The sequence below is a fragment of the Drosophila virilis genome, chromosome X (assembly GCF_030788295.1).
Source record: "Drosophila virilis strain 15010-1051.87 chromosome X, Dvir_AGI_RSII-ME, whole genome shotgun sequence".
NCBI classification, from domain to species: Eukaryota; Metazoa; Arthropoda; class Insecta; order Diptera; family Drosophilidae; genus Drosophila; species Drosophila virilis.
In genome coordinates, this window is record NC_091543.1 from 21,864,938 (window position 1) to 21,879,566 (window position 14,629).

General features: G+C 45.4%; 9 protein-coding genes across 9 annotated transcripts in view; 3 read left to right on the top strand and 6 right to left on the bottom strand.

Moving 5' to 3' along the window:
* Positions 1-14,629, top strand: part of cyr (cypher) — a 43,348-nt gene that overhangs the window by 3,589 nt on the left and 25,130 nt on the right. The window lies entirely within an intron of this gene.
* On the bottom strand, positions 644-2,264 carry GIIIspla2 (Phospholipase A2 group III). The gene is made up of 2 exons (XM_002055470.4): positions 1,380-2,264; positions 644-1,312 (listed from the first exon to the last, which is right to left on the bottom strand). The coding sequence occupies exon 1, from the start codon at positions 2,118-2,120 to the stop codon at positions 1,395-1,397; it is 726 nt and encodes a 241-aa protein (XP_002055506.2). The 5' UTR covers positions 2,121-2,264; the 3' UTR covers positions 644-1,312; positions 1,380-1,394.
* Positions 2,344-4,914, top strand: Traf6 (TNF-receptor-associated factor 6). The gene has a single exon (XM_032440368.2). The coding sequence runs from the start codon at positions 2,671-2,673 to the stop codon at positions 4,111-4,113; it is 1,443 nt and encodes a 480-aa protein (XP_032296259.1). The 5' UTR covers positions 2,344-2,670; the 3' UTR covers positions 4,114-4,914.
* LOC6632038 (zinc finger protein 287) lies at positions 5,306-7,072 on the bottom strand. Its single transcript, XM_002055468.4, has one exon. It carries the CDS (start codon positions 6,949-6,951, stop codon positions 5,407-5,409), a length of 1,545 nt encoding a protein of 514 aa, XP_002055504.1. The 5' UTR covers positions 6,952-7,072; the 3' UTR covers positions 5,306-5,406.
* Positions 7,462-8,833, top strand: Gbeta5 (guanine nucleotide-binding protein subunit beta-5). The gene has a single exon (XM_002055467.3). The coding sequence runs from the start codon at positions 7,462-7,464 to the stop codon at positions 8,530-8,532; it is 1,071 nt and encodes a 356-aa protein (XP_002055503.1). The 3' UTR covers positions 8,533-8,833.
* On the bottom strand, positions 8,751-10,635 carry LOC6632036 (zinc finger protein OZF). The gene is made up of 2 exons (XM_002055466.4): positions 9,971-10,635; positions 8,751-9,913 (listed from the first exon to the last, which is right to left on the bottom strand). Exons 1-2 carry the CDS (start codon positions 10,541-10,543, stop codon positions 9,170-9,172), a joined length of 1,317 nt encoding a protein of 438 aa, XP_002055502.1. The 5' UTR covers positions 10,544-10,635; the 3' UTR covers positions 8,751-9,169.
* Positions 10,687-11,449, bottom strand: LOC6632035 (zinc finger protein 32). Its single transcript, XM_070207512.1, has 2 exons — positions 11,281-11,449; positions 10,687-11,222 (listed from the first exon to the last, which is right to left on the bottom strand). Exons 1-2 carry the CDS (start codon positions 11,356-11,358, stop codon positions 10,701-10,703), a joined length of 600 nt encoding a protein of 199 aa, XP_070063613.1. The 5' UTR covers positions 11,359-11,449; the 3' UTR covers positions 10,687-10,700.
* LOC6632034 (gastrula zinc finger protein XlCGF46.1) lies at positions 11,574-13,390 on the bottom strand. Its single transcript, XM_002055464.4, has one exon. The coding sequence runs from the start codon at positions 13,261-13,263 to the stop codon at positions 11,809-11,811; it is 1,455 nt and encodes a 484-aa protein (XP_002055500.1). The 5' UTR covers positions 13,264-13,390; the 3' UTR covers positions 11,574-11,808.
* LOC6632033 (zinc finger protein 675) lies at positions 13,622-14,611 on the bottom strand. Its single transcript, XM_002055463.1, has one exon. It carries the CDS (start codon positions 14,609-14,611, stop codon positions 13,622-13,624), a length of 990 nt encoding a protein of 329 aa, XP_002055499.1.

Here is a 14,629-nt window from a genome sequence, read left to right on the forward strand (position 1 = left end):
AACGTCACCAATCTATCAGATTACAACAAGTGTTGGTTATCATCAAAACGTGTATTTACAATTAGACACAATCGTTTAGTGCGGGTCGCTGCAATAACAGGAACTGACTGGAATGTAAGCAACAACAGATACGCCCACTTTTGCACACACACACACTCACGCACACCACTTAAATTTGAATTTGTAACTGTGCAAATATCTGTGGCGCAGGACCGAATGAGTTATCGATTAGTCGATAGGCGGTTAACAAGTGGCCAGGCTCAAAGGTCGCCATGACAGTTGAGGATGCTTTGCAAAACTGGAAAGTTTTTCCCGTGACGCATCGTCGTCTAAGCAATAACATAAAAACGGATTTAACAAAACAAACAGAGAAATGCGTTGTGTCATTACGGGTCGCTGTCAAAGGGTCATCAGCAATAACTACGTCAATGTGACGGAACACAGAGACAAGACACATCAATTAATATGTCATCCTCGCCTATATGCTCACACATACATACACACATATGCATGTGTACATACATTCGCATGCACATACATATAGTACCTTCGAGACCTGATAACATGGTCGAGAGTAAAGTACAAAATTCCAAAGCTTTACTTTTTTTTTTTTTTGATTAAAGAAGCATATTTTTGGTTGAATTTGATAATCACTTTCGCTTTTATTGTTTTTGTAAAATTTTAAACACTAAAAAATACTAGACTAAACGTAAAGCATAATTAAAATCAAGGCAACTCAGTTGTTGTATGTTGTACATACATACATATATTGTATGCCACAACACTTAATAACTTAGGGACGTTTGGGTAAATAATTTTGTTATATTTTTGAACTAACTGCTAGATCAACTATGTTAGCTACAAACTATTTAAAACTTTGTTTCACAGGCAGCCTATGTTCGTATGCTTAAACTACGAATACGTAAAAGTTATATGTGTATTGGCTATTACGTTACGCACTATAACAGCACTCGTAATATATATATATATATATGTATGTGTGTATATGTGTATGTATCCAAGAAGTTGACGGCTTAATACGTAAAACTGTGTATTGGTATGGTAGAGTATAGTTTAGTAATAAGCTGTTCGTAAGTACGAGATTAAAGTTAAGCAATGCTTAAGTTGTTTCGCCCATCTGTGCTGTGAGATTAGTTTACCAATAGGTTTCAAACTTAATGGCGAATTAGATGTATTTTGCGAACAGAGGTGCATTTGGCAGGTAATTCGAAATGCAACGCAAACAAAAAAACAGGCTTTCGGTTTTTGGCTGCGTTTTACATACACACATGCTTATTTAGTTTCGGCTTCGCTGCAAGGAAATAGCAAAGATTGTTGTTGTGATTTCAATAGACGCCAAACAATATTTGAGAATTTACCTGATGCGACGGCGTTTAGAACTTCTTATTATTTTTGAGGTAGGCCTTGTGGCTGACCACCTCCCTCAGGCATTTGTCAGAGTCGATGCCTGTGCCACGCTGCTGGCACACCTTTTCCGTTTTAAGGACAAAGCACTGCGTTTGCACCATATTGAAGAAAAGCTTGCCAATCGTATTGGCGTCCTCGTCACTGGCCATTTTGAGGCAGGTGCGGAAACGCCGATCGCAGCTGCAATGCGACAGCGTATAGGGGCGATAATTGAAGAGCTCGTAACGATTCGACATGGCCGGTATGTAAATCTTGCAGTGGTCATGCTTTCGACAGCATTTGTCAGCCAGCGATGCACCTCCCAAATGATTGTATGTGCCATTGGCCAAGTTGCCGCGCCCGCACCAGCGCGTATTTGGCGCTATGAACCAATCGGACACCTGGCGACGTCTGCGCGAGGGGGCCATGTGTGCGTCTGCAATATTATCGTCATCAATATCGTACGATTCGTGACGTAGTTGCTGGGCGCTGATGCTGCCGCTGCTGCTTGTTCGTGTTGGTGTAGTTTTTGCTGTTGTTGTTGTTGTTGCTGCGCTTGCAGCGGCAGCGACATTGGCAGGCAAAGGCAGCTGCTTAGCCGCGCACAGCTGCCAGGCGAACACAATTAGAAACAACAAATAAATGTAATTGCATTTCAGTGCGAATTTTGGTGCCATTCTGTCAAATTGTCTGTCAGTCAAACAGTTTTTCATTCAATGCTATAACGTATTCTCTTTTAAGGTTTCGCGCTGCGGCACGCTTCCTACTCAAATGTCGTTTCGACTGCGAGACGCTGGCGTTTTATGTGCTCGCACGTTGCAGCTCGACTGGCGATTACGATTCGTGTTTAGGGTACGCGCAGGTGAATTAGCTTATCTTTCTCCGAACAGTGCTGTGCAATGGAACAGGTGTTTAGCATCCAGTGTGGCAAAACTTGCGCAAAAGCTCGCTGCTAGTTCTACGAGGCAAAAGTCTCGCATCTTCCAGAATGCGTAATTGAGTTTTTATTGTGCACAGCTCGCTGAACTTGCATTCAGTGTATATTAAATAAACAAAATGCGCTGATAAATTGCCGTTGAAGTGAAACATTTTGCTTTTTGCTTTTTACCAAATGGAAACAACTCATTAGTCAGCTGTTAAAGTGTTTAGCAGTTTACAACACTGGCCAGCAGCATCAATATTTTTGTGGTAGTCAACTAGATTCAATTTTAAAACAATTTGGGGCCAGCTTGAGTACGGCGCATTCATGTACGTTTTAATGAAATGCAGCGAACTCAACAAGATCAAAAACAATTGAAGCTGCACCAGCAGCAACAGCACACAGAACAGGACCAGCAGCAACAACAACAACAACAACAACAGCCGAAGCACTATCATCATCATCACCATCAACATAACAGCAACAGTAACAGTAACAGCAATGGGACGCGCATTGCTGGGAGCAGCAATACCACGCCCACAACGGCAACGAATACAGCTGGCGGGGCAACAGCAATGACACCGCCACGGACCTTGGCGCTTAATCGGAACTATGCTGCTTCTGACACATCGGGGGAACACGATGGCGACACAGAATATCCGGATTCGCGGTATGAGTGCGCCATTTGCATAGACTGGCTGAATGAGCCCGTGTTGACGTCATGCGGCCATCGCTTTTGCAAGAGCTGCCTCAGCGATTGGCTGGAGAATCACAACCAGTGCTGCCCACTTGACAATAAGCAGCTCTCCACGGAGCAGGATATCTTTCCCGACAACTATACGCGTCGTGAAATTGAGCAAATCAAGCATAAGTGCCCTAACTCGCCGCACGGCTGCGCCGTTGTGGCCTCGCCTATTGAGCTGCATCGACATTTGCCCAGCTGCCCGTATCGCCGGCAACTGCAGCAGCAGCAGCTCGAGGAGAAGTGTCCTTTTGCTAGCATTAAGTGCGATTTTGTTGGTCGCCCGGAGACAAATCAACTGGAGGAGCATATCAAAACAGATATGCCGCATCACATGCAGCTCATGTTGCAGGCATTTCAACAAACTGCCATTGCCACTTGGCAGCCGCACAAGCCCAGCACTAGCTCCCTAGAGAACGGCCACAAGGCTGGCCAGCTGGCACCGCCACCTCAGTATGCGAATGGAGTTGACGAGCAAATCGTTCAGTCCATGTACCAGCGCATCGTTGTGCTTGAGCAACGTACACGCGAGCAGGAGACACGCATCGAGAATCTCAACAAACAGTTGCGGCGCCAGCAGCCTATCGATGCACGGTATAGCAACGGCACCATCGTCTGGCGCATCGAGCAGCTGAGCGCACTGGTCGAGCGTCTGCGTTCCAATGCAAATAACCAAGTTTATTCACACGAATGCTATACATCACCGTATGGATACAAGTTCTGCGCCCGTCTCAATATACAGCCGCGAAAGCCGCATGTGCTTAGTCTGCACGTGCATCTGATGCAGTCGGAGAACGATTTCCATTTGGATTGGCCATTCAAGGGTCGCATCAAGCTGTGCATGGTGCATCCGGGCGATGCGAGCCTCTCCCAGCATGACACCATCATGACAAAGCCAGAGATTCTCGCCTTTCATCAGCCGCGCGAGGCCATCAGCACTCGCGGTTTTGGATTTCTCGAGTATGCCAACATATCCAATATTATGCAATTGGGCTTTTGTGCCGACAATCGGCTGCTAATCAAGATTGAGATCAACATTGTCTGAATCTCAACCTGAACTCAAGTAACCACATCCCGTGTGCTCAATATACAAACATACGCACACACATTTTATAAAGACCTTATACCCTGTACGAATATTAGTCACACGGAAGGCAAAACATCACAGCAAAGCAATTTTTATACCGTAGTTTAGAGGCGACTTTATCCTAACTGATATATGTACAATGCATATATGCATATATGATAGCAATTTGAGCAAGCCAATTTTTGTATACATTTACACACATTTTATTGTTAAACAATTGAGAGCAACTGTTGCATTCCATGCAACTCGCGAATACCCTGCCCAAGTTGCATATTTTCTAACCGCATTCCAGTTAACACCAACGAAATGTCAAAGACGTTGGCAGAAGACCTCAGATGGTAATCAATTAGAGTATCCAGTCATGCTATACCTGTCCTTATATCCGTCTATATATTATTATATTATTATTATTATTATTTTGAATGAGGTTTATACTTTTAATTAACTAGTTTTATGTATTTTTTTTTTTTTTTAATTTGTTATTTTTATATGCTGTTTATAAAACACTTCCAGTCATTCTTTTTCATTGATTTTATCAATTGCAAACACAAAAACGTCCATTATATTATAAGTTGTTCGATTATTTATATTTCTGCCTAGGTGACTATTTTACTCTTGGCAATATTCATGGCAGCATAGATACTACAAATATAAATATTTATATACATAATATAGACACTTAGGCAATATATTGCATACACCTAGGTAAGCAAAAAAAAATAATTATGTAGTAAAAAATAAAGGAATCTTTTGTATCGATATGGAGTGATTATTTATATAAAGAACTACGCCCATTTTGATAATATGTTCCCATTCAAAATACAAATCGGTTGACCTCTTACTCAAAGACTTTACGAAGTAGAGACTTTAAATTTGGTATCCTGGCTCATATATGAGATTTTTCAAAAATATAAACCTGAAATTTAAAATATACATTCTTTTATACTATACGCAGCGACATGCGTACGAGAAGGCTAGAATGTTTGGCAGAGTAGCTCGGCGAGGGATACAGGGTGTCTCCCAGGCGGGCACAGCCGCGAGCTTTCTCTTTAGCAATCGCTGTCATGATTATTTGGGTATAATACAACCTGGATCTCTCTATCTTCTCCCTCTTTTTATATAGACAATTATGTTAGGAAAAATATTTAAGTTAGTTTTTTATGATACATTTCCATTTGCGATATCCAATTTAATATTTACATTGCAAGCCCCACTTGAGGCTAATGGGATTATGCTAGACAGAGCGAAAAACTATGCTACATGCCAGCTGCCCGCAGCCGCAACGGCAACAACTTTCACATGCTGCTCCTGGATCAGCTCAATTGTGACAGACTCCTCCAGCAGTTTCTTCGTATTTACGCCTTCGACTTCAATTGGCGTTGCTGGCTCCACGGTTGATTTCGAAGCTCCTTTGGCATTTGCTCTCGCCCTGGCCCGGGCCGACTCGTGGGTACGTATGTGAGCATTAAGACCGCCCGATTGAGCGAACGTTTTGTCGCATAGCTGACATGAATATTTTCGCTGGTCGGAGTGCAGCATCTTGTGAACGCGAAGCGCTTTTTTACGCTGAAACGTGGAGCCGCAGACATCACAAACGAAAGGTCGCAGATTTGTGTGCGAGACCGCGTGCACGTTGAGGTCGTGGAAGCTATAGAAGGCCTTGCCACATACCTCACACTTAGCGGGTCGTTCGCCAGTATGACGCCGCATATGGGCGGTGAGTACGCCGCGATCCCGACAGGGACGGCCGCACACCTCACATATGCAGGGCATGCGACCGGTATGGCAAATGTTGTGCGACGTCAGCTCCTTTTGCGTATAGAAGGTGGCCTCGCAGTCTGGCTCCTGACACTTGTACGGTTTGATGCCGCTGTGTCGCTGGCGATGGCGCATCATGTTGCCGGACTGAGTGAAGGGCTTGCCACAGATGTCGCAAAATATGCCCGTGTGCTTCCATCGATGACCACGCAAATCGCGCTCCGTTCGAAATGTCTGATTGCACTCATTTTCATCGCATTTATAGATCTTGGCGGGACCCTTGCGCTGTCCCCGGCGAACGTTGCTCGCCGTAGCTGGTGCTATCTTTGTTGGCTCTCCTGCAATCCTATGAAGCTTTGCTGGTTTGCGAACATTGTGTTTGCCGCGCTTGTGGCTCTGGAGACTTCGCTTGGTATTGTAGGCGCGGTCACATTGATCGCACTGAAAGAGCATGTCTCTTGTGTTGTCCTTCTCATCATTGTTATCAGAAGCCGACTCCTCACTGACTACAAGGCGGGCGTCTAGATGTCCGTCCACAACTGTTTCATTTTCTGAGGTCTGCGTTTGCAGCTCTACAATATTGTTTAGTGCTGCTTCCCGTCGCCAGCGCCGGGCATCAATTGTGCTAGTGTCATCCAAATCTTCAAATGCAGCAGTAACATCTGCATCTTTGTCAGTCTCGTGCTCCCGGTCAAGTAGCGCTATCTGTGCTAAATCAACATGTATATGCTCATTGGATTCGTGAAGGACGTCATGTGCAATTGGATCATCCTCGGACTTAATGATTAACGGTTCGAACTCCACCGGCGCATCCAGATGCTGTTCTTCTACCTGTTCAGTAAACAACTTGCAGTCTTCAGTCTCCTTTTCTGTCTCCGTCAGATGAATCCGGCGAAAGTGCTGAGGAAATCCTGCGTATGGCACCCGCTGGCCACACAGCGCACAGCACACATCGTAGTTTGTGGGGCTAACGCAAAGCACCTCACCGCAACGAAAATTAAAATACGGCCGAGGAAATTCAGGCTGCAATTTAATCATCCTGTGACACACTGATTACAGTACAGTTGCTTTAAAATTGGGCCCATTTAACTTTGGAGTCGCATAAAAGCTCCAAATTGAAGCCGCCGTCGCACTAAACACCTCACAGCTGTAAACCGATAACACTTTTGATTATTATATTTTGCTAAGCTATCGATGTGTGTTTTTTTGTACTTTGAAAACGTTGAAGCTAATATGAATGCACAAGTCATGCCTTCATTAATGTCTCACATATCAAATCATTTTTAATCAACAATATTAACATCTATTAGCTTAATACACTAGTTGGCTTATTCCATTTTAATCGATAGTATACGTTTTTCATAACGTTCAGTGTTGTGTACAACATTCAAAACATTTTGCATTTCACACACTGGCAGCAGCCGCCCGTTGTGTATTCGGGTATACACTTTTTTTCTAACTGCAGCCACTGTATTGATTTTTCGCCCCCGCTTTTACATTGAACTTTACGGCACAAGCAGGATATAAACATTAAAATCAATTGTCAAAATGTCGGAGAGCGCCGCTTCAGCCAGCAATGCCAATGCAAATGACAAGATGGCAAGCTTGCTGAAGGAGGCGGAAAGTTTGAAAGCAAAGTTGGAGGAGGAGCGCCAAAAGCTGAACGATGTCAATCTCTCGACCATTGCGGAAAGGCTGGAGCAGATTGCTTTCGTGAACATAAAGCCGCGCAAGGTGCTGAAAGGTCATCAGGCCAAGGTGCTTTGCACCGACTGGAGTCCTGATAAGCGACATATTATTTCATCATCCCAGGATGGACGCCTTATCATTTGGGATGCGTTTACCACAAACAAGGAGCACGCTGTTACAATGCCCACAACTTGGATAATGGCATGTGCCTATGCACCATCTGGTAATTATGTAGCCTGCGGTGGACTGGACAATAAAGTAACCGTATATCCGATTACCTCGGATGAGGAAATGGCCGCTAAGAAGCGAACCGTTGGCACACATACCAGCTACATGTCATGCTGCATCTATCCCAACTCTGATCAGCAAATACTCACCGGTAGCGGGGATTCAACATGCGCGCTATGGGATGTCGAATCTGGGCAATTGCTGCAAAGTTTTCATGGTCACTCCGGCGATGTTATGGCTATCGATTTGGCGCCAAATGAGACGGGCAATACATTTGTCTCTGGTAGCTGCGATCGCATGGCGTTCATTTGGGACATGCGCTCCGGTCATGTGGTGCAGTCCTTTGAGGGCCACCAATCGGATGTGAATAGTGTTAAATTCCATCCATGCGGCGATGCCATCGCAACTGGCTCCGATGACAGCAGCTGCCGGCTGTACGATATGCGTGCGGATCGCGAGGTGGCCGTCTTTGCCAAGGAGAGCATTATTTTTGGCGTCAACTCTGTGGACTTTTCGGTCAGCGGGCGTCTGCTCTTTGCCGGCTACAATGACTATACTGTCAACCTGTGGGACACGCTGAAATCGGAGCGCGTCTGCCTGCTGTATGGCCATGAGAACAAGGTCTCCTGCGTTCAAGTCTCGCCCGATGGCACTGCGCTATCGACAGGCAGCTGGGACTACACTATACGTGTGTGGGCCTAAATTCTCCGACATGCATAGTATATTATATATGTATGTACATATGTATATGTAAATTGAATCTGTTGAGCACGCTCCTAGGACTGCTCCCGCTGCTTTCAAAATGTATGTAGAACAATTTGTTGTTGTTGTTCAATTTTTTTTTTTGTGTAATATTAGAAGTGTTACGCTAAATACTATATACTTTAAGTATTATGAAAGGCAAATGCACGCAACCAAACCAAAGAGAAAGCTCGTGTATTTCTGTGTAAACATATTATGCGCCTAGTTCTAAGTTCCTGTTCGAAATAAATGTTAAAACGAATCCAAATTTGTTTACCAACTAGTACGTTTAACTAAACAACTTCAGTTTCACAGAATATGATTGAATGCTTAACGTGGGCGACGGCCTTTAAGCTTCAAATCAATTGTTACTTATAAAAAAAATAATACTTTATAAGGTCAAAGACACCTTTTTCAAATGTGTTGCACATTTTATACAATAATTGTAATACCCTGCAGGGTCTCGATACGTAATCGACAGATTTTGCCAGACTTGATTTTGTTTTAATTATCGCACAATTGCTTATTGTTCGACTAAATCTAATGAAAATTAATATGATAACTAAGCTTTATGCTCTAAGCCAGGCCGCTTCGTATACTAATAGGGCGGACACAGCATCGCTGATCCAGCATCGACAATGCCACTGACGGCCTGAGCTTTGTGGCCGCGCATATGCGCCGAGAGACCAGCTGCCTGGGCATAAGCATTGCCGCAGATTTTGCATTTAAACTTTTTAATGCCCAAATGCAGATGTTTGTGGTGGTAGAGCGCTTTGGGGCGCGAAAATGCAGCCTCGCATTTATCGCACTTGTATGGCCGATCCGTTGAGTGCATGGCTTGGTGCTCATTGAGCAGCGACTTGGAAGCAAAGCACCGCTCGCATGTCTGGCACTTGAATGGCTTCTCGCCGGTGTGCGTGCGTCGATGAACAATTAGTGCATCGCGGTAGCGCGAACGATAGCCGCACAGCTCGCAGATGTAATTCCGTTCCGTGCTGTGCACACGCCGATGCGAGGTGAGATTGTGCTGGCTGACAAAGGATTTGCCGCAGCTCTCGTGCTCGCATTTGTACTTTCGCAGACCAGAGTGACCTTGGACATGGCGTAAAAGCGTGCGCGAACTTTTGTAAACCTTGTTGCACAGGTTGCATGTAAACTCTGTATGCACCTTGCGACGATGCGTTTCCAGGGCTCGATCCACATCGAAGGCGGCATCACAATCATTGCACTTAAAGCCCTTCGGATGCGGATGACTCATTTTAAGGTGTATGTTTAGGTATTTTAGCGTCGTGTATTTGCCAGCACAGTATTTGCAGTTGTACTCCTTGGGTTGCCGTTCTTTCTGCGACATAAAAGCCAAATAGTACAAGCAAGACTAAACAATTTGAACAGAGCTCACCCTAAAAACAGACTGCATTTCCATTTCGCTATCAGCATCGTCATCGGCATCGCTAAAGCCATGAACATCTTCTGTGTCCAGTTCGTCTGCACTATGGGAACTGTCTTCGCATTCAGCATTTTCGTTGGCTTCCATCGACGCTTGCTCCAATTTGACCTCATTGAAGGCGCAGACACGCAATGGCTTAATGGTCACTGCTTTAGCGACGTCGTCACCATCATCCGATCCATTATCTGATACAGCTTCGCTGCATTCACTGGCCCCTAATTCTGGCATTGGCCTTGGTGTTGAATTAATCAGATGGAACTGCTCCTGTACCTCAATGGTGTCTGCATGCGCCATGGCGGTGGCCGCATGTGTACGCGGCTTTCCATGGCTGTCGAAATGCACATTGCGTATGTGCATTGAGAAATCGTCAAAGGCAAAGTGCTTCATTTCGCAGAGGCAGCAAACCAACTGGAAGCTGCAGTACTCGTTGTCGCTTTCGTAAAATATCTCACCGCATTTTGGGCGCAGCTGCTGATTTGCATGCAGTCGCGAGAAGTCCACATTGATAAGACACTGCTTTAACATGCTGCGGATGGTTTTATTTCAATAATTGCCATGCAAATAAATATAAACAAGAAGTTAACTGGCAGGCGAATACCAAAACAATGTCTCGATAGCACAATTTCGATAACAATAACAATATTATCGAAACAACGTCAGTGTTGGCAAACATGTTAGCGCGCTAATTTGAATTATTTGCATCGATTGCCTCGGGCACTTTTAAGCTGGTTGTGGCAGTTGCTCGCCCGTAACGCTGGCGATGCCAACGTTTGTGCTGCGCATAGCCAGCTGCCTGTGCAAAGGACTTGTCACACAATGCACACTTATACTGCTTACTTTCGGCATGGAGCGGCTTGTGATGATAAAGAGCGCGCGCACTGAGAAATCCCACATTGCAATCCTTGCACATGTAGCGACTGCGCCGCTGATGTGCGTCCATATGGCGTTCGTTGTGTGTGGTCAATTGATATCGCGCCGCGAAGGAAGCATCGCATACGTTACAGCGAAAGGGTTTCTCCCCAGTATGACGGCGTTTGTGCACTTTCAAATTTCCGCGTATGCGAGTTCTATAACCGCAATGCTCACACATATGACGCAGTACGTCCTTTTCGGTGGCAATGTTTTTGGTCTGATGGCGCTGTTGCTCTAGTGGCTTTGCAGTCATTGAGCTATGCTTCTGGTTTGAACTTGACTTGAAAATTTCCTTTAAGATAAATGCGAAACAGTGAAGTAACCAAATTGCGTACACACGTTGCACTTACCAAAGCCTCGTCGGACATTTTCACGCAGTGTATGCTAAATTTAATCGTTGGCATTAGGTTAAACGCGCGATTTGGCATTTGTGGCTCGATTAATTGTTGTCAAAAGCAGCTAAAATTAAATAACAAGACATCTAACCGCTCCCTCTCCCCCATCGCTTAGCACAATTGAAATATTTCGATGCTCTGCAACAGAAGCTCGATCGATTGTAAAACCGATATACAAAGTCTTATCGATTGGTAAATTTGAATTTCGCTCATCAAAAACTGAGAACGGAATTTATGAAAAACGAGCTGATAAGAATTTAATAGCTTAGACTATTTATGTATACTGCATGTGATGCATACATACATACATACATATGTACATACATACATATAGAAAATGATGTTTCCGCCTAACCTATGCCTGAGTTCTTAAATATAAAAACAACAACAAATTACAAATTACAAATTACACATAAAATAGAACAATAGTGGAAGATATGATTTAGCACATAATTGCAGCATAGATAAGAGATATTAGCGATATTAACCATTGAGCTCATCATTGCGATGCTTGCGCATGTGCCCGGCCAGACCCGCTGCCTGTGCATAGGCATTGCCGCACAGCTTGCACACAAACTGCTTTGTCGCCGTGTGCAGGAACTTGTGATGATAGAGGCCTTTCTGTCGGGAAAACGTGGCGCCGCACACTTTGCAGACATGTGGCCGTTCCGTCGAGTGCATGGCCATGTGCTCGCGCAGTCCCGAATGGGATGGGAAACGCTTGTCGCACACCTTACAGCCAAACGGACGCTCACCCGTGTGACTGCGCAAATGGACGCGCAGCGTCTCCTTGTTGCGGCAGCTGTAGCCACAGCTCTCGCAGACAAAGTTCTTCTGCTCCGAATGCACCTTGCTGTGGTTGCGCATGTGGCGCGTGGTGAAAAAGCGTTTATCACAGCCCGGATGACTGCATGGCACATTGCGCTCATTCGTATGCTTCAGCTGATGGCGTTTTAGCTCGTGGCGTGTCTTGTAGCGTCGACTGCATATCACACACGGCGCTCCGCCGTGCACCTTTACCACATGCTCGTCCAGCAGACGTAGTCGCGGCAGCTGTGCATTGCACTCCAGGCAGACAAACGTCTCGGTTAGGTTAATATCATGATCTCGCTTCACGTGCTGGCGCAATGTATATTTGCCATGGTAGACTTTGTCGCAGTGCTCGCATTTGTATTTGGTGGACGGCTTGGATGCATGCACCTTTGGCGGCGCATAATCCACGTCGACGTCATCATCATCATCATCATCATCGACATCATCGACATCGACATCTGAGTTAACAAAATCGGAATCCGCATAGTTGTGCTGTCGCTCAATGTGGCGCTCCAGCGACTTTTTGTTTTGATACGTCTTATTGCAATGTTTGCAGGCCAGCTGCTCTTTTTTGGCTTTGAGTGTGCCATCCGGACGAATGGCATCCGCGCTTTCCACCTCCGACACAATGTCCTCATCGTAGTCCGCATTGTGGTCACGTAGTTGCCGCAATTGCTCTGTCCCGCTGATGGGGTTACTGTCCCACTTTATGATGCTGCTGGTTAAGCCAACGGGATCTTCCACGTCATCATCATCCTCGTCGTCGTCCAGCAATTGTTTAGTTTCGTCTAGAAAATCTTTGCCACTGTTGCCGTTCAAATCATCATCATTGGCTAGTTCATACCAGGTAAACGGATTTACTTGGATTGTCGCCTGCGAGTCCAAGTGCAAGTGCGGAGGGCAACCATCCATTTCCTCCTGTTTCGGCAGTAGTGTCTCCGTTTTGAGCAGACCGTTCTCGAAGTGCTCGTTCTGTATGTGCAGCAGAAAGTCGGCAAACACAAAGCTCTTCATGTCACAAAACGCACAGTCAATGCGATAGCTATGCAAACTTTGGAAGTATATCTCGCCGCACTTGGCATTGGCAATTCCCGCAAATGTGTCCGGCTTAAGTGCCTTCAGCATTTTAATTAAGTTATTTATATTTTCGCTAACTACTACACATTTGTATGTTTTCAAATCGTTTGTGGCCGCAACAAGCTGCCGCAAAGCAACGCAAACAAATCGTGTTTGATATTCAATTCTCACTGACTGGCCAAACAGATGATTAGTTTTGGCATTTTGCAGCACTGTATTCTTATCGGACGCAGCAGGTCACACTAAAAGAAAACCAATTGACTGGCGCCAATTGGAATTCAGCCCAGTGTCAATTATCTGGATATATCTACAAAACTGATCGACCAAGTTGAAAATAACATCTCTCTCAGCTCGGTTTGTCTTGACAAACAAAAACTACATAGACATGTATATATACATATGGACATTAGTTTATTAGAGCGTCGGGCTTAACATGTATTTGCTGGTGCTGCCGCAAATGATTAGCATTTATGAACTTTTTATCACACTGCTCACAGCTGTATTTGGCCAAGCGGTAGTGTTTCTTCAACTTGTGGGTGCTCAGCGTGGAGGCACTGCGGTAAGTGTTGCTACACAGCTCGCAGGCAAAAGGCAAATGCTCCGAGCTGTTGTCAGCATTATCCGTCGAATCGGCCTTCTCTACACTGAGATTCGCATGTAGCTTGCGTCTGTGGGTATCCATTTGGTTGCGGGTGTAGAAGCACTTGTCGCAGACGGTGCAGGCCCAGCGACGCACTTGTGTGTGCCGCAACTCGTGGCTAAGTAGTGCACTGCGGTGGGTGAATAGCTTCTCGCAATGCTGGCATTGCAGCGCCTGGCGCTGCTCATGGGTGCGCAAATGGCGCGTCAGCGTGGAGATCGCGCGAAACTGTTTGCCACACCTCTCGCACTGATGGGGCTTGCTGCCGGTGTGTATATTTAAATGCGTGTCAAGCAGATAGCGCCGTCGAAATGTGCGTCCACAATATGTGCATATGTTTGACTTATTGCGCGGCTTATATGGACGCTGCTCCGGCTGCTTCCCCAGATGTGGGCCATCACAAGCAGCGCTACAGTTGGAGTCGACATTGTCAGTGGTAATGGAAAGTGCATCTGATCGACATTCTGTTATTGTTGCCACTGACACTGAGATCGATGGCATCAGCAGCACGGGCTCATCTAGGCAATCGGAGGCACTCGTGGAGTCGCTAGATTCATGAGTGAGTTCATCCTTTGGCAAATCATCTTTTTCGACGCGGATCTCTGCCTGCAAATGCTCATTGCAGAAGTGCCGCCGGAACGCATCGTAGTCCACGATGGACAGGCCACAAATGCATATTATTAGGAATTTTGACTCTAATGATTCGTCGCAATGTATTTCGGCACATTTCCTGTTAATGTTGATTTCTTCGACCATCACCAAATTGCACTTACC